Source organism: Oryzias melastigma, linkage group LG23 (genome assembly GCF_002922805.2).
Source record: "Oryzias melastigma strain HK-1 linkage group LG23, ASM292280v2, whole genome shotgun sequence".
NCBI lineage: Eukaryota > Metazoa > Chordata > Actinopteri > Beloniformes > Adrianichthyidae > Oryzias > Oryzias melastigma.
The window spans coordinates 20,229,731-20,249,485 of record NC_050534.1 but is presented as its reverse complement, the minus strand read 5'-3'; the positions used below and the strand labels follow the sequence as shown (position 1 = coordinate 20,249,485).

The window sequence follows — 19,755 nt, the reverse complement described above, 5'->3', positions numbered from 1 at the left end:
TAACACTAAAGCTCCGTTAATAAACAGAGAGCTAACAACCGCTAGCTCACCACTTAACACTAAAGCTCCGTTGTGAAACAGTGAGCTAACAATCGTTAGCTAACCGTTCAACACTGAGGCTAAAGCTCCAGTGTTAGCTAACAACTGCTAGCTCACTGTTTAATTCTGATCCGTTAAAGATAAATGCTAAATAAAGCTATTACAAAATAATACTCCAACAATGCTAAGCTACATTTTTAAGTGGACTTCATACTACGTTAGCTAATCACAGTGTCGCAAAGAAACTTGATCATTTTTAAAAACATCAAATTAACAAACATGTTGCAGTTCAAAAAATGAATTCTAAAGAATAAATTCAACTCAGACCTGTTTTTAAGATTTAAAAATAAATGCCAAATAAAACTATGACAACATACTACTTTAACATTTCTACTTCTGTGAGTGTAAATGAGGAAATGCGTTGATTCTGCGAGCGTCCAGCGTGAACGGGTCGCTCTGGTTCGGTCCTCACACGTCCACTTAGGCTCAAACGCAGCTGCTTGCTCTCTTGAATTATTCATCACCCCATTATTAAATATTCACATGTGAAAAGATGGCACCATCAGCTACCCACAATCCTCTCTTCTGAGACGGTTTTCTGCTTTCTCCTTCATCCTGTAAGACCGGCTATTTTCAGCTCAGCCTCATTGTTTCTCCTCCTCCTCTGCCTCCCCCCTTTTCTCCTTTTCTAAGTGATCGATCTGTATTGTTCAGGCAGCTGAGCCCCCCCCAGCCCGAGGTGAGACAGACGAGGGAAGGGAAAGATAGAAATGACTAGACGGGGAGATGAGGTGAGGAAGAAGCGATGGCGGTGGCAGACCTTGCCACGAGCGGGATCAAGGAGAACACGGGGCCCCCGGGGTGACGAGATGGAGTGATAGCAGGGGCCAAGGGTTAAGGCGGGAGAAGAGAACAACAGCAACAGCAGTGGGGGGGGCATTGAGAGTGAGAAATGTCTGCCCGGTAAAAAAGTCCCACAGAAAACCCAGTCATCTGGAATAATAATTAAGCTAACAAACATATGCACCCCATAAAAAGATCCAACAGCTGCGGCGTGAACTTGATAATAAAAACATCCACGTCCGTCCCCAGCAGCCGTACGAATCGTACGAGCACGGGGAAAATTGAGAGCGATCATGTTTTATTACGGCGTGGAAGCTTTTTGTGTTTGCCGAACAGGAGGGAAGGATTTGTTTGGAACTGGAAGCAAATGAGGAGATTTGATTGCAGGGTTGTTTATGAGCGCCTCGGTTCCAGTCTGCTCGCCTCAAACCTGACGCTCTGTCACCGCGCAGAGTCATCCAGGTGTTGGTGAGCCTCTGGCAAACACGCCGTTTCAGAGCATGTCTGCTGTAATCCTGCACGCTTCGGTCTTTGGGAGAATATTCCTGCGCGACAGCTTTCAAATGAATCTGTGTTTAAAGGGAAAAATTAGTTTTATTGTCTGTAGTGAATGTGCATCTCAGGTAAAAGTCTTTTTGTAAACTGAAAAAGTGTGTACAGTAAATTAAACCCTCTAACACCACAAAGCAAAATAACACTCTCATTTATTTACACAAATGAAGTAATTTCAACAGATTCTGATGCAGAAATAAGTCAAAATGTTCCTAAAGTGTTGCATGTCAGTGCAAAGCTGCTTCTCCCCACTTTAAAGACCGTTAAGTTGATTGAGTAAACGGTCAAAGAGTTGCAGTCATTCAAATAACTTAAACATTGAAGCTAAAACTCAGATATTCAACGGTTAGCTAACAACCGTTAGCTAGTCACGCTCGTGAAAATAAGATGCTAAAAAAAAAAACAAACAAACTCAGTGTTAACTTGATATATAACATTGCCTCCAATAATGCTAGTCTGAAGCTGAATGTGGATGCTGAAGATGCTAGTGCTAACAGCTGAAGATGCTGAAACTGATAGCTGAAAACGTCGAGAAGGATTGCTGAAAATGCTGAAGCTGATAGCAAACTAAAATATTGTCGAAACTCAAAATTGGAATAAAAAACTAAAAAAAAAAAGCCTATATTAGCCAAACTAGCTAGCATGTAGCTGAAATATTAGCTCAAAAATATAAAAAAATGAAAAAAATAAAATCATAATTTAGCCAAAATAGCTAGCATTTAACTAAAATATTGTCTAAACTTCAAAAGAGCCTAGAAATCCTTAGTGACTCCCAAAACAGTCTAACAAGCTAGCATTAGGTATCTCAGCTAAATGCCCCCCAAAAAACAGTAGATGCTAAAACAGCTACGATGTTGCTAATATATCACCTAAATCCCAAATTAACTTAATAAAAACATTAAAAATGTATAAATTGATTGATAGAGTTCAAACTGCTTTGCAGCATTCACACAACTAGCTAAAAGTATGACAAAATATTACTTGAACAACGCTAAGCTACATTTTGAAATGTGCTAAATTCCACGTTAGCTAAACGTAGTGACTGAATGAAACCTGATTAAGTTTAAAAATAGAAAATTAGCAAACAAACATGTTACACTTGCAAAATAAAATGCAAAAAAAACATGTATTAAGTTAAATAATATTAAATTAGCTAACAAACACATTGCATTAGTGAAAAGAAATGCTAGAAAAAAAACTTTGACCTTGTTTAAATGTAAAACTATGCTAATTACGTAATTTCAACGAGCAGCTTTGCTTCATTTTGCAACACTTTTTACGTTTTTCTAGCATAAATCCATTATATTTACGTTAGTTTACTTTCCATTGTTATGCAATGCTTAACTACTGTAAAGTCGTAAAGGATTCGTAAAGTGTTGCATGTTGGTGCAAAGCTGCTTTTCCTATTTCAGAATCCATTGGAATTAAAATAATCGTGTAAATAGCTGAAGAGTTTCGTTGTGCCAATAACGTTAAGAGTTAAAGGGTTAGCAAGAAATTACGATAAAGCTAAAAAAAAAAAGAAAAAAAATGCTGTTTGGACATTACTTGTTTTATTGGGTCACATTTAGACTTGCTTGTTTGATAAACCCCCTAGTGGTTACTTGATGAACTGATCTGGCTCCAGTTTTTTTTCTTTTTAAAAAGATAACGGCGCAAACAAATCCAGTATTTTGATTTTTAAACTCTCAGAAACAGCAAGTTCTCCCTATGGTGGTGGGTGGGCAACCGAAGAGAATTCTAGAAGTACAAGGAAAACGGCGATTACTAAGAACGACTCCATTTCAGTGAGTTTTTGACAGAACAGTCGGGTTTAACCTCTAAAAAGCTTTTTAGTCATCATGGAATTTCCTTGAAAATCTGACACCTCGGCGCACGCTTCCTTCCCATGAGCCTTTTAAAAACCCGAAACAGCGTTTCGCGCGCGTCGACGGCGGCGCGGACATGAAAGCCTGTGATTACAGCGCGGCTCTGGGTTACATAACGTTCAGCTCCCGTTCTGAGAAAGGTCAAGTGCGGTGAAACGTGCAGCGTCGTCCCCACTCGTGGGACGATCCTGAGTCACTGATGGAAGATCAGCCTTTCCCATCCATGTTCTGACCCGAGCTGTGCGAGTAAACACGCATGCCACCCCCACCCCCACCCCCAGCCTTCAGTGAGGCCCTGAGCCGAGTCCCACCCACGCTGTACTCTTTATACCGCCGTACATGTGCATACTGAGCACTTTTTTTTTCCTATTGACCCAGATACTTAGATTCTTCCCCGAGAGAGATGAATTTCTCTCTCATTATTTTATGGAGGTGCCCCCCTCGTTTTTTTTTCTTTTCGTTTTTTTGCAGAGGAGAAAAGAAGTGGGGCAACCTGGTAGTTGTGCTGCTCTCAAGCCCGCTCCAGTTCTGCAGGGAGGCACTCTGGATCCACACAATTAACGCCGCATAAAAAAAGAATTATGAGCAGGTTTATTATTGCTAAGCCACCACCACCCCCCCTTCCCAACGCCCAAATGCACCTCTCCAAATTCAGGCCTCTCATTTGGAAGTAAATCACCAGACTAGCCTCCCTTTCATGAAGACATCACAGTCGGATTTTCTCTGAAGCTGCCTGGACTGAACTGTGCAATGTAGCATGAGGAAAAAGTGCAGCAGTTATATTTAGCTTTTTTTTTAGAAGGCATTACAGTAAAAATTGATTTGCAGACTTGACTCTTGCTGTGCACGGAGATCATGCGCTGCCATTATGTGCGCTCTCTTGGCTTAAGCTCAGATCCTGAGGGTCCGTCTGAAAATAGTCCTGTAGTAAACAAACACAATGGTGCAGCGCTTGTTCTTTTTTAGCTCCTACTTGGAGAGATTAGTTATTTAAACAACTTGGAAAAAGGGTTTGAATGTTTTCTCCTAAAAAGGGTTTTTGTAGTTGCTGTTGGAAATTATGGTCTTTTTTTTGTGACTGATTCCTAAACTGAGGCTGATTCCATGTCAACGTCGTGCATTACAGTAGTGTTAAAGATTTCAAAATGTAGAAGTAAAGTCAGCAGAGCTACAAGTTTAAACTAGATAAAAAAACACACAAATACATGTGTTACATGCTAAATTAGCAAAGAAAATTTTAATTCAAGTAAAACACAAAAAATGTACTAAAAATGCTGAAAATATTAAACTGTTACAATAAATGCTAAATTAGCTAGCAAGCATGCTAGCATAATGCTTACATTTTTAAAAATACCCAAATTTAAGACGTTTTTAAAAATTCAAACTGGTATGCTTATAACTTTCATTAGCTTGAAATAAAATGTTGGGTAACATCAAAAAGCTTGTCTTAAAAAATAAATATATTTGGATAACCAAAAATGGTTTCCACCAAATGGAACCTAATCGGGTTAAGAATTAAAAATCTAGCTACACTTGCAAAAAGAAATAGCTTGAAAATTAATAAAACGGAATTGTCTATAAGATCTAAAACTGTGTGCTAAACGAGCTAGAAGTAGTTTAGCATGCAACTGTTTTTAACAATGCTAAGCTACATCTTTAAATGTGCTAAATGCCACGTTAGCTAAACATAGAATTACATATCTTGGAAATGAAAACTATGCTAAGCTAGCTAAAAGTAGTTTAGCCTAAAAGCGGACTTTAACAATGCTAAACTGCATTTTCAAAAAAGCTAAATCCAACGTTAGCTAAGCATAGAGTGACTGAAGTAAACCAGATTGAGTTGAAAAATATGAAATTTGTAGAAAAAAAACAAAATATTGATTTATCTTGGAAATTAAAACTATGCTAAACTAGCTAAAAGTGGCTTAGCCTAAAAGCGAAATAATACTTTAACAATGCTAAGCTACAGTTTTAAGTAAGCTAGATTGTAGTAAGCTACAATAGCTAAACATAACAATATGAGATTAGCTAAGAAAAACTTTTTAAATAGATTAAACGGTTTGCTAAACTAGCTAAAAGTATCTTGACATACAGTTGGATTAATTAACAATGCTAAAAAACATTTTTCAACCCGTTAAATGGTGCGCTGGCTAAACATAGAGGTTGTGTCTGAATCCTCTCACTATACCCCACTTAGTGCTCTATATAGGGCGGTCACCATTTTTCCAAGGTGTCTAAATCTACAATAGACCCTTTTCCCAGTGACGTCGGACAAAATGGCGACCTTTGCCCTACTGTGTAATGTTACTTCCTGTTTATACATCAAGAGCCAGTGACTGAACTTAATAACTTGTGTAGTAGTTGGTGAGTGAAAGAGTTCGGAAGTTAACGTGACTGGTGTAACCTAGCTAAAAACAGTTGTAGAAAGTTGCGTAGCGACACGTGAATGCAAGAATTTTGAATGTGGAAGCCCGAAATTAGCATACACTTTTGTTTACATAGACTTTTCATTAAAAATGACTGCCTAAGCGCAAGCTAACGAGACTGGTGTGAACCTAGCTAAAACCAGCTGTAGAAATGTCCGTAGTGACACAAACGCGAGTCAATATGGCCGGTGTGAACGTAGCTAAAAACAGTCATAGAAATTGACACATGAATGCGAAAATTTTAAATGTGGAACCCAGAAATTAGCATATACATGCGTTTACACTGACTTTTCATTGACAATGACTGCCTAAGCGCAAGCTAACGAGACTGGTGTAACCTAGCTAAAAACGGTTGTCGAAAGTTGCGTAGCGACACGTGAATGTGAGAAATTTGAAGCCCGAATTAGCATAAACTTTTCATTGAAAATGGCTGCCTAAATAGTGTGAACCTAGCTAGAAACTGTTGTAGAATTTTGCGTGATTACAAGAGTTTTGAACGTAAGAGCCCAAAATAAGCATATACAGCTAGCAAGTGTGTGTTTTAGATGTGTTCATGAAAAAAAAAGTTGTGTAAGAAGAATAAAACAAAACTTTTGTCTAAAAATGATCCGAAAACTTCAGTCCTTTCAGACAGAACTCCACCCTGACATTCATCTTTTATCTTTAAATGAAGAAAAATCTTCGTTTTTGGAGGAAAACGTCCATATTTCCAAACCTCTCCGGATCTAAAGTCTGTTTGATGCTAAAGAAGGAAGTGTTGGTCCTGATGACACCAAATCTTCAACATTTAAGGAAGGAGCAGCCAATCCGCGGCTGAGGAGCAGCCAGAGCTGCAGCGCCGCGCGCCGCGCCACGCCCCCCCAACAGTCCGCGAGCTGCGCTGTTGCAGAGCTGCGCTCGCGCAGGACGGACGGAAGAAAACAGAGAGAGAGAGGGAGAGAGAGGGAGGGTGAAAAGGCGCGCGGGGGAGAGGAAGAGGAGAATGTGAGCGGAGCTGGATGCGGACGGAGCGCGCGCGGCTGGATCCACTGCCTTCGGGGAGGCCTCGGCTCGTGCACCTGTCCCTTTCTGTCTCGGCGGCCAGGCGCAGTTTGGGCGGGAGCGACGCGCCCGTATTCTGTCGGGGGGGAGGGCGCACAGCGGCCGAGGCGCACACACTCCAGCGCACGGCACCGCACGCACACGCTTCGGACGGGCAGCAGCATGACTTCATCCTACAATCTGGATTTTCTGCCCGAGATGATGGTGGAGAGCCGCCTGCTCGTTCCCGGGGACAGACTGTAAGTTCCTCTCCTTCTCACTTCTCTCCTCGTCGGTGAATGGCACGCGCGCGGCTGACTGAACGCCATCGTGGAGATTGAATGCAGCCGCCGCGCGGCGGTTCCGCTCCTCCTGTCCCAGTTGCTCTAAAAAAAAAAAAAAGCAAAACAGCGGCTTCCGCCCTTTGTCGCGTGCGCGCGGGCGTGCGCGGCTGATCACAGTCGCACGAGGCAGCTGGAAGTCCGGCATCTGCAGAACCCGACCCCCGCGCTCCACTTGTTCCCCCTCCAAACTCTGGAATCTGCGGGACAAAAGGCGGGATTCAGCGGAGCAGAGAGGAGCTCCTGCTACTGATGGGGAGCAGAGAGGAGCTCCTGGTTCTGATGGGGAGCAGAGAGGAGCTCCTGGTGCTGATGGGGAGCAGACAGGAGCTCCTGATGGGGAGCAGAGAGGAGCTCCTGATTCTGATGGGGAGCTTAGAGGAGCTCCTGGTTCTGATGGGGAGCTTAGAGGAGCTCCTGCTACTGATGGGGAGCAGAGAGGAGCTCCTGCTACTGATGGGGAGCAGAGAGGAGCTCCTGGTTCTGATGGGGAGCAGACAGGAGCTCCTGATGGGGAGCAGAGAGGAGCTCCTGGAGCATCACGTCGTCAGGCTCCTCCTCTGAAGAAACTCAGGATAAATCCTGAAAAATCTACAAAACACAGAGAGGAGAGAATGTTTAGGAGGCGTTCAGGGTTTTTATTTAGGTCTTTGTTCTCTCTTCTGTCTAGTCTGGAACCTGAAGGTGGATTTAATTTGAACTGGTTTTAATAATAAACACACAATTTGGGATTGAAATTGGTTTGGAATCAAAGTAAAAATCTGGAAGTGAATCTAAACGTCCAACGAGTTTGGATTGTCTTCAATCTGTCTGGACCAGGATCCAGCCTGGTAGGGTCCAGGTGGTAGATGTCCAGGACCCGGGGCTGGATGGTCCCTAAAAACGTGTCTTAGATTTTAGCATCAAAGAAAAAGAATTCAAAAATGCTCAGAGACTCCAGATGACTGAAAGTTTTAAAACTCCTCAGATGTTCGAAACATGAAAGCGAGACATTTCGAGTGATCCAGGAGAACCCCTGAAAATGTTGCAAGATATTTCAGAGACTCCCGGTTTGGGTTTGTCTGAGATGTCTGGAACAAGGACCAGATCCAGGTGTTTCCAGTAAGATCTCTGCGCCTCAAAAAGCGGGTCCTGACCCCGACAGCTGGGTCTACCAGACCTGTCGGGGTCTCCCGGGACAGGGATTCCCCACCCCTACGGTCCAACGTCTGCAGGAACGGTCAACCTGGTTTTGGTTAAATGTGGGTCAGATGATGAACGATTCCCAAACAGCTGCTGTTGTTTTCATAAACTCCATCACTGACATAAGAGCAGGTTGTGCACTTTATCCCCTCCCAGCCTTCCCCCCATTGACTTTCCATGTAGTCTATTACCCAGATGCCCCGGTGACAAGACGGTTTTCTCATTAATCAGTGTCATGGGCTCCATTGGGCCGGCGGGGGTACGCGAACGCCATCGCCCTTCCCTTCCGCGCTCAGATGTGTTTTGCATCAGCGGCTGAGGCAGCGTTTGCCCCGCAGTGAGGGATTTCCGAATAATGTGTGTCGCCGGAATTAGACAGGCCTATCTGCGCCCCGTTACCCAGCCGGCGAGGAGGCGGACAGGTTGAAGCAGATAGCGCTTATGGAGATGACACTTTGTATTTACGCAAACACGCCTCTGGAGCACGGCTATTTAGCTCTGGAGAGGTGCTCCTGGTAATCCTTTGACATTATTGTTTGCATCATTGTGTTTAGAGAGTTTCTCCTGATTCCTCACGGCCGCCTTCAGCTTCTTGTCAGATTGACGCGTAACAGCAGAGAGGACAGCGAGGTTTAAAGCCTCCCTTGACTTTCCAGCCTTGTTCCAGGCTAGACTGGGATCCCTGTCTGGGAAATATGTGACCCCTCACCTCCTTCGACTCAGTGTTGAATTCCCTCCTGTTGCGAAACTGTGAGGTTCCTCGGGGTATGGTGTGTCCTCGCTGCAGGGGTATCTGATATTTGAGCAAACAGAAACACAGAGTTGTTAACTTTTTACAGGAAAATGAAAAGGACCCTGGTTCTCTTCGTGACCTATTCCCGCCCACTTATCCCTTCACTTCCCCTTCCTGACCCCTTCTCCAAGCTTGAAAGGACACAAATCATGAAGCTAGCAGCTGAAAGGCTCCTGTGACAGACATGGGAAACGTTTGTGTGCCTCCTCTTACCCTGGAGGGAAGTGGTTGCTGACAATACTCGCTTAAGTTAAGTTGAGTTGAAATACTTAAAACATCGTGTATCAAGGAAAAGGTCAAACTGGACATACGTTTGTCAAACCTTCCCTACTTTACTTCCGAAGAAAAACTGTCTCAGAAAACGAGGTTGTTATCATCTTCCCTAAAAGTCCAAACCTCATACATTCTTTTCTAGAAATGATCCCCTCCCCACCCCGTATTTTTCATCAAACAACTGCAAATCACTCCTCACTATCCTCCCGCGTCTCCCGGAATCCGACAGTCGATTGGGCTCGGATCGGTTGCAGATTACACATCCACTCAAACAAAAATTGCATCTTAACCATTCTATAGAAGGTTGATAACACCCTCTGGCAAATCACGGCCGATCAGACTGATACAGCGACCTAATCTGAGACATGGAAAGAGAAGTGAAGGGAGATCAGGGAGAGGGAGCTGGGTGAGAATTGACATCGGAGGACTGGCAGAGGAGAGGAGTGATTGCTCGACAGCTTACAAGCCCCTGGACAGACATCTGCTTGGATTTGAATAGTGACTTATCTGATGTGGAGATTAGGAGAAAATAGTCTGCGGTGGTGGTTGTTTTTTTTCCCTCCCAAGCTTCACTATGAGAGTCTGAGAATGGAGGAAAAATCCCGCTGTCATTTTGTTCCTGATGGTTTTGTTCATAATGTTGTTATTTAGGGGGGAACATGTACAGTACACGTGATGTATGATGTGATGAAGTCGTCTTCACGCATCGCCAGCTGCAACATTGTTTTATGCTGGCGTGTCATAATGATGAATGTCTGTGCGCTGCCGGGGCTCGGCAGCAGTTGTCTGTGGCTGACACCTCTGTGTGGAGGTGGTGATGTATCGCGACCGCCGGCCTCAGGTCTCCGTGTGGACATGTACACAGCCGGGGTGTGGCAGTCTGAGAGCAGGCGTCCATACGGATCTGTGATCTGTACTGGAAATGGAAAGTGTGTGAACTTTGTGTAGAAATATGAACCGGGGTCCAGGTGTTGCAAGTCATCCATTTAACACAAAAAACTGTCTTAATGACTCAGTAAAAGGTTTCTTGATGGTAGTTTGCTAAAGAGTATTCTGTCATAGCTTTAGCTTTAGTCAAATACACTCAACCGTACAAGGTTTTTGTGTTGTCCGAGGGTCAAAGGAAGTAGAGGCCATATCTTAAATGTGTCTAGAAGTTCCCTCAAGACTCGTACGGCCACCTCAAGGAACGTCACACAAATGGAACGTACCATAGTCAAGGATGTAGTATCGTGAAGTATTCTTAAAGGTAGAGGAAGTTTCACACACTTATGATGTGCCTGATGCTGTCGTATGGGGCCCTTACACCAACTTCTACTAGTTATACCTTAACTGGAGTGCAGGTGTGTCTTGCAGTTCCTTCATGGCTTGTACGACCACCTCAAGGAATGTCACAAAAATGTAACGTTGTCGTGCATGTTGTAAAGTATTCTTGAAGCTAACATAAGTTGCACACCCTTGTGACATACGCCTGATGCTGTCGTACGGTGAGCCTTATGCCAGTCTTTAGTTGTTAGTAAGGTGGGAGTACTGGCCTATTAGTGATTGTACACAAATACGTAAGATACGCAAGTGTCTGTGGACATCTGTACTACACCCTGATTCTCTGATTTTCTAATACTCAACTGTCAGGCTGCACGAAAGAGTGCTTATCTCCTGAGGAGCACTAATGCACTCCTTGCACACTTTGCAGGATTTGAAAAATATAAAAAAATGTACCTGCGTCCCACTACTTCACCCATATTTACCTTTACATGCTTTATAAGTGTTCACTACAACCTGTCACCCACAGCAAACCCATAGAGAAATGTCTATGGATACTTTCTCTCTCACGTCTTTTATTAGCCCACTAGCTAAAGTAGTTTTAGAGATATGGGACTAAAGACAATTTTGCCATTTTTGATTGACTTTTATCAATCAGACAATTGAGATTTCTCCAAAGTGTCTTAAACTCATCTCCAAATGCCTTTTTTAAAGTCTTAGAGTATTTTGGGACAAAATTATGACTTATTTCAGACAAAAATGAGTAAAAATTAAACAAAATAAGAAACGGCAGAGTAGTGTGACTCAGTTTTTAAACTAGAATTGAAAAAATGGTCTCATTATTGAAAAGAAATATGGCAAAAAAGTTGCAAGTACAGAACCTAATTATAGCCTTGACCAGAGTCGGTGTAGTTTAGCATTGCTGCACATGCTACTGCTATTAGAACTTGTTGGAGCTGTAATTTGGCAAATTATCATAGTAAAAGTTTTGCCTTCTTAGACAGCGATTGTCAATAATAATATTTTTGAAGCTCAATTAAGTGGCTTTTATCGATCATCTGATATATTTTTTTAGTTTGAATAAATCCGACTAAATTTCTGCTTGTTTCATTTCGACCAACACCAGGTTGTAGAAGCTCAAACTGGATAGGACCTGGTGCCCATCACAACCCTGTATAAAATAATATGTTTTCAAGTGTATAATAATGTGCTTCTGTATGTGGTATCGCTATCAGTATACCGCTTTTCAAACTTTTTGAGCAGTAAAGTAATTAAAATTATTGGCTTCTGCTAATGCAAAATATCCAAAGGTACAGTAAAAATGTACTCTTTGAAAAGTCATTGCAGAGGATCCTCAAACTACATCACATCAAAAAAGGTTTTCCAGTCCATAAAGATGGAGTTTACCCTGAACGACATTTAGACAATTTTGAGCACCATTACCATCTTTGTCATTGTCATGGTAACCAAATCATGTCTAGAAACCAATTTAGCCGATTTAGCTTTGGACAAATTGGATGACGTGTTTTATGGATCCGGCAAGTCTGCTTTACACCGTATCGGAGAAATGTCAGTAAGTTAAGGATGCCATTTAAACCAGGAGGAAGGTTGTTGGGAGACTGTGAAGGACTTAAGCTCATGCACACAGTCGCACACAAAGGAGTCTTTATCTCGCACTTCCCGCGCTGACCTTTAAGCTTGAGTGGACCGGTGCAAAAATTGGTCAGAGAATTTGTTCCTGTTCATCCAACTCCATAACACAGCATTTGTGCGTCCGTCTCTGCGGAAGGAGGTCTTTTGTTTCGGAAAACCTTCATGCATATCGCAAAATTAGCCAATTACATTGTTTTTTTTTTTTTTTTTTTTTGGCGTGTTAAAGTTAAATTACAGAGTTGCTCATCTGGAGTTATCATCTCACGAGTCGTTAAATTTACACAAAATGATGAACCGGAACATATAAAGTTTGACACGGTCTATTTCCTGGAAAGAAAAGGACCAAAACTGGTTTAAATGGAGAGAAAAAAATATTGACAATAAGGAAAGACTAAATAGAACCCCTCCCCCACTGACACAAAGCCACAAATTTGGCTATTTGTGGCTTTTCTGGAAAACCACAAATCTTTATGTTTAAGCTGTGATTGTTTTAGCCAAGTTTTAAATAATTAATTTTTGTAATTTTCACGCAAAAAAAATTTAAATGAAACCAATAAATAGTCTATCTTCTAGTTTAAACTGCAGAAGGGAGAAATAAAAGTCACGTTCTGTTTCTTGATAGTCCAGATTGGGGGGACAAAAATTATGGAAAAAAATGTGGAGGCGGAGCGTAGTCTGGGGACCCCTGTATTAAATAAAGAAGAGTGTCATCAGCATATCATCAGATCTTTAGCTGTTTGGTCCTCAACGTTCTTTAAAATACGATAACTCTTCAACCGTTTACGCAATAAACAAAATTCTACCAAATTCTGAAAGCTGAGAAAAAATAAACAGAAACGTATCAAAGATAGGGCAAAAATGAGATGAGACACAGCGCATCAAAAACAAAAAAATGTTTGCAAACAGAAAAAATATTTTTTCAGAGCCAAAAGAAATGTGCACGCAACAATATTTTTGAAAGCAGGAAAAGTTTGCAAATGCAAAAATATTTGTTTAAAGCAAAAAAAAAATGTAAGAAAAAAAATTTGGCAAATGCAAAAATATTTTCTGAATGTAAAAAAAACTTTGCAAACCCAAAAACATTTTTGAAAATAAGAAAAATTTGCAAAGACAAAAATATTTTTCGAAAGCAAAAAAAAAATGTAAATGTAAAAATATTTTTTTAAGAAAAATAATTTTGTAAATGAAAAAACACTTGTTGAAAAGTAAAAAAAAAAAAAAAGTTTTTTAAGAAAATATCTAAAATGTTCATTTGCAAATTATGAAGCTTTAGAAATTTAGAAATTTCTCAAAACTGTGACTTTTGCTTGACTTTTTGCTTATAAAGTGTTGCATATTGATGCCAAGAATCTGTCGGAATAAAGACTCAAAGAGTTACGGTAGATCAAAGAAGGTGTGTACTTTAATAGCTCCAGTGTTGACTATATTACCTAATAGAAGCATGCACACAATACACACACATTTGTCCGTTTCTCATCGGGTTATGTATCTATGTAGGTTGCTTCTTTTATAGAAATATCTCTTCAAGATCCGCCTACGTTCGATGGAAAATCAACACATGGTTAGCATGGAGTGGAAACTTGTGCTACTGTGTTGTTTTTCCTTCTCGCTGCATAAAACCTCTCGCCTCGTTTGATTCTCCATGAGTTCGTTTTTGTCATAAACTTCATTTTTGCCGTTCTGGAATGCTTTGGTGCTCTCAACATCTCCATCTAATGACCTTGATTGTTGCACGCTGTAAGAGCACGTTAGCCCGCGAGTGTCAAGTGTGCAATTGCACACCCGGCTTCACGCTGCCGTTACCTTCTGAATTGAGCGGTGAGGGAAAGTGCTTTGTTTTCCTGTAAATAAGGTCAGCCGCGCTCTGAGAGGAGAGTTTCATCACGGGGCCTTGAAACGAATGAAGTGTGTGTTTTTTTTTTTTGTTTTCGGCTGCACACATCTCTATGTAAATGCTGGAGAGGAGGCATCGCCGGCACAGGCAAACACAGTTGCATTTTCACATCCCTGGTCTGTAGTGACAGGAGCAAAACACTGGACCAAGAAACACAATCATAATCTGTTTCTTTAGTCGTCCTCGTGCATCGTCTTCAACAGCATTTGGACTGCGTAGCTGCGTAACTCCCTCTGCCAGAGGGTGAGCTGACTTCATTCGTCTCTGAGGAGTCTCTCTACCTCCCCTCCATCCTTTGGCCTGTATCTTCCTCCCTTCCTATCTATTCAATGCTTTACCTCTGTCAACTCTAGACTTTAAGAGGAGCTCATTATGGTGGCAAAAGAGAAGTTTGGGATTAGGAGTCCCATTCGTGGACTGAAGTCTGACTAAAAGAGGGATAGACCTACCTGCTGTGTTTGTTAGTAAATCTCTAAAGACTGGCACTTCGCTTTGTTTTCTGGAATAATTAGTCATTTTTTCCTGCAGAATTTTCAGGAATATTATTATTTTCTCTTAACAAATCTGGTATTTTTAGGCATTTTTGTTTCTTTTCAACTGTCATTTTGTAATTTTAATAAAGTCCTTAATGGATTTTCTGATTTGTTTGTAATATCATTTGGCAAATTTGAGTTTTTAACCTAAAAACTAAAACAATACAATTTTTTTTCCACAAAAAAGTGAAAGGAAAAGATGTTCTTGTTTCACACAGACCTGATTTAGAAATATTGGTGACAAAAGACGCTTTCGTCTGCCAAATTGATGGATTGAAATTGTAGGTTTTGCCTAAAAAGTCATGACATTAATAATTTAAATAAAGAAAAGAAACAAGCAGTTTAAGCTGTGAACACTTTTGAAACTATCAAGACCTCTAGAGGATAGTGCTGCGCGATATGACAATGCATATCGTGTGGGGAATAAAAAAGTATTTCTCTTCTATTGTTTTTTTTTTAATTCATTATTGACCTTTTGTGCAAAAATCCTACTAAGAAACATGAAACTGTTTTGCTCTTAAAAAACATTTCTGTATTTTCTTTTCCTTAGAATAACTGAAAATATTCTTGATTCTGGTATATCGTGATGTACCTCTTGCTCCCTGAGGGTGCCGCCCATTTCATGACGTCGTCCTAGAGCAGGGGTATTCAAATCCAGGCCTCGAGGGCCGGTGTCCTACATGTTTTCCAACCAACCTTCCATTGAAGCTCCTTATTGGCTAAACATTCCTGATCCTGGAAATTAGCAGCAGATAAGGTAGGATTTCTGGAAAACCTACAGGAAGCTGGCCCTCGAGGCCTGGATTTGAATACCCCTGTCCTAGAGCCTTCTTGTCAGCGTTTCACCTACGAAGGAAAAACCTCCATTTAAAAAAAAAAAAAATGGATATACATAGAGTGCAGCTCGATCGTTTATCCCCCAAATTTGCAATGAAATTTGGTAAAAAAAAATTTGACAAAATCAGATAAACATTTTCGGATTTCTTAAAATAATGAACATTGTTCTAATTAGCACTGACTTTGAAGGGTTTTTTTTTTTATTGTTGAAATATCGTTAATCTACGTATCAAAATGATTTTTTTATGCGTACCTTTCCATCTTTACTTAATGACCCATATTCAAATCAGTTCTTCTATTTCCGTTAGGAAATAGTCTTCTCCCCTTCTCCAGCAGGAATTAGTCCGCTTCCTTTTCTTCACCAGGAATTAGTCTGCTCCCTTTCTCGGCCAGGAAATAGTCTGCGACCTTTCTCCACCAGTTAACAGTCCGCTCCTTTTCTCCACCAGGAATTAGTCTGCTCCCTTTCTCCTCCAGGAAATAGCCTGCTCCGGATCGCCGCTAGCTTCGTAGAGAAGTGTTTGTGTTAGGCTGGGGGCGGAGCAGACTCTTCCTGGAGTGGGCGGTTCTTCCCTTGTGACATCAGCACGTGAGAACCTGCTTGTTTTCATGGATATGGGAGAGCGCAGGTTTTTAGAGGATTATTTAGAAATGCGTGAACGGATCAAAATACCACTTTGGGGCTGTTTATAGTAAGGAATGAACAGTATAATTGACTTAAGACCTCAAAGTTGTTTCTAATAGATTTTTCCTTATATTTTAGTTGAAATTTTTTCTGTTTTTTTTTCTCCGTCAATCCCAAATTTGCTATTTTACTCTTGATTCCTTTCATCAGACCAACCATAACAGACTTACCTGAACTTAAATGCTTGTGACGCTCCTTAAATTCTCTCAAATGTCTCCTTTTCGTTGACTGAATCATCATGCTAGCTTCCGTGACTGTGACTTTTGCACCACGTGAAACCCGGCTCCATTAAACCAAGCTAAACTTCAAGGGCCCGATCACATTCAGAGCTGGTGGAAAGGTCAGCACCACCTGTTCCGAGCGTCTCATTACCTCCCGCGGTACAAACCCGTCCTCACAACCGCACACTCTTCGCTTTGGAAGAGGTCGTCCTCACCGACGTGGATTCCACTTTTTGGGGCTAATTGGTTCTTTTTGCTGGACCTCGTTCTCTTTTTGCATTTATAGTAAAAGATCACTCCAGAGGAGAACTGGTTTTCCTTGAGGAGTTTGTTACTTTGATTTGTGGAAAAGATCATAAAAGATTATAAAAGATCAAACACTGAAAAGAGAGCTGTTCATATAAATGGAGCTTCATGTTTAGATACAGTCTTTTACCAAGTGGGCTTCAAAAAATTTTCTCCTTTACCTCGATATGATCAAGCAAACTTGTTCACAAGACAATTGTGAATAAAGGCAAGGCACATTATCCCCTTGAAAATCAGAGAAAAAATATTTTTCAAGTCAAATTCTATTAAAATATATGAACAACTACAATTCCTAGAGCTCTACTCCTTCACATTTGGTATCACTGAAAAGCCTCAAATGTCCTCGGAGTTAATTTAGAATTGGTAGATATTCAGGATTAGAAGTTTATTATGCAGAGAACAAATTTGCAATACTGCTGGAAGACAGATCCCAATTGTTTTAAAGGATCTAGTTGTCGTCTGATAAGACTCAAAAGTTTGTCTGAAAGTTGCAAAGACGTCTCCAAATCACGACAAGAAACACAACAAGGAACTTGATGGAGAGAAGTGCTGGCCTCTCTAGACTCACTTCAGGTCAGAGGTCAGACAGACTGGACAAAAATGGATCCGTGGGAGAGTTCACACTGCTGAGCTAAAACAACACAAAGACACATCTGGATTCTCCCCTAAAATGTTCTCCCATCAGTCTACGGACTATTTGTCCGAGGTGGACGAGATCTGGACTCAAGTCTAGAATTTTCTTCAATCAGTGGACTCTTCTGACTGACGAAGGCAGCCTTCAGATGTTGATTCATCACTGCATTGTATTCGTCTTCCAACCACCATCATCTCCAGAGTCCAGACTAACACAGACACTAGAATCCGCTCTCCTCACCAGTTTCCTGAGATTCTTTCGTCTTTGCAACTCCTCCCCGGCACACTGAGGCCTAAGAAAGGTCTGCTAGAACATGAACAGGAGCTTTACATAGATGGTAAACACATGTATGCGTAGACAACTTGTTGTCCAGGTGGTGGAGACTACCTCTATCTCCATCAATGTAGACGAGCGGTAGTGGTGGAAGATCCAGAACAATGTCTAAGTTTTATAGATGTTCAGATATTATACTCACCATCTCTGATGGATGCCATCATTGCTGAGTATCCTGAGTATCCTTCGGCCGTGGGGCACAGGGTGGGTGGTTGACTCCTGATCGGAAGATTGCAGGTTCGATTCCCACCTTGCCCTCCCATGTGTCGAAGTGTCCTTGGGCGAGACACTGAACCCCAGATATCCTCTGGTGGAAGGTTGGGACCAGTGTTCGGCAGTGCGTGGCTGGGTCAGTGACTGTAAAGAGCTTTAAGGAAGCCAGAAAAAGCACCGTACAAGTATTTGGCATTTACCAAAAACTTTGAGAGGTAAATACTTGTTTACATTAAAGTGGGGTCATCTGGACCCCAGAAGACAGTGCGCTGAACTTCTTTCTTTAATGATTGTCGATCTTTACTGGTGTCGAGTGACAGACATGAAGTCTTGTCCACCTTGTCCACCTTTGTCACGGAAGGGCTAACACCTCAACGTAAGGGTGGGGTCATCTGGACCCCATAGGACAGCACGGTTTGGTTTCTAGCTCTGGATTTCTTCGTTTTCTTTTTTTCCTCTGAGTTGAGCCAAATCCCAGCTAGAACACCGTCTCTTTTTTTTCTGTTGATGAAATATTCATGATGAAGATGTAAAAATGACTATTAGAGTAGTCCATTAGCCTCTGCAAACCTCTGGCCTGGCCTTATAATTGAATCGAACAAACATCCAGACACGCATGAGGGACCAATCTGGCTTTTTTCTTTCCCTCCCAAATCCGTTATCAGAGTTCAAACTTCTTCTCCCCAAATCTGTCTCATCTGCTCATCAGTTGACCCCTCTATTTCCACCTCCCCCTCCCGTTCGGCTGCAGCAAACATGTGAGCGGCGTGCTCACAGTTGCGGAGCTGTCAGGTCTAACCTTGACTCGTACACGGAGTGAATTGTAATGCGAGGAGGATGGCGGCGGGAGCGGGCGGGATGTCAGAGAGCTGCCTCCTCTTTCTCCCCAGAGGAGTCCGACTCTGAACAATCTCTGCGTCACGAACGTCTTCTTCATCTGCTTCTGACTACATCACAACAGCCCGTCTGCGCCTTGCTTTCTGGAGCGGGGGGGTTACCTTCTGATCTATTAACGGATACGTGGATCGTTGGCGCGTCTCAGTCATTCTGCAGATGCTTGCTAACGCTGCAAACATGGAGACGGATCCTCGGTTTTAAGGAACGTTTTGTTTCAAGACAGACCGACAAACCGACGACTCACAGGGCGGTACTTTGTGCTGATGACTAAAGCTGTAAGAAGCCTAATATGTGGATGGTATTTCCAAATTAACCATAAACATTCTTTTGAATTACCATAATTCTTCAACTGTTTTTTCAATGAAATTAATTCCATTGGATCGTGAAAGTTTAGAAAAGCGGCCTGGCGCTGATATACAACACTGGACTACTGTAAAGTGGAACGCCGTTAATTGCGTAAACAGTTAAAGAGTTGGGATCATTCAAATATCACGTGGGATTTCCTTTTGTTGGCAACCGCTTCCGAGTTGAAGGTTTAGGAGTTGGTATAAAGCTAAAAACTACGGTGGCCCTGAAGTGCAGATCACGCCAATGAATCACTGAACGCAAAAATATTTTAAAAATAGCCCAGGCAATTGAAAAAGCAAAAAAAAAATATTTTAGACCAAAACGCAATTAAAAAAAATGAAGAGAAACATTTCGGAAAACAAAAGTAACTAGAAAAGTTGCATTACGCGCGATAATGCTAGTTTGAATACTTTGTACTGAAGATACTGATAATTAGCTTTATTGTTGAATAATGTCCTGAACTTGATGAACGTTTTGATACAAAACTTGCTTAATTTGCAGAAAGTGCACAAAGAACTTAAAGAATTTCTGGAAAAATCGCAAACATTGCGAAAAATGTTGAAATGCGTAAAAGGTGTGAATACCAAAAGTACAAGCATGA

At 41.6% G+C, this 19,755-nt stretch overlaps 1 protein-coding gene across 16 annotated transcripts in view; it reads left to right on the top strand.

Annotated features, from left to right (window-relative positions):
• The window catches only part of celf2 (cugbp, Elav-like family member 2), a 253,216-nt gene that overhangs the window by 81,415 nt on the left and 152,046 nt on the right, over positions 1-19,755 (top strand). The window contains exon 1 of one of the 16 annotated variants that reach the window (XM_024292767.2): positions 5,613-7,008. The exons of 14 other annotated variants lie outside the window; for them this stretch is intronic. In XM_024292767.2, coding sequence (XP_024148535.1) covers positions 6,932-7,008 — 77 coding nt within the window. In that variant the 5' untranslated portion in view covers positions 5,613-6,931. Of the gene's footprint in view, positions 1-5,612; positions 7,009-19,755 lie in introns of those variants that run through there. One more of the 16 variants, XM_024292842.2, reaches the window with a different exon arrangement.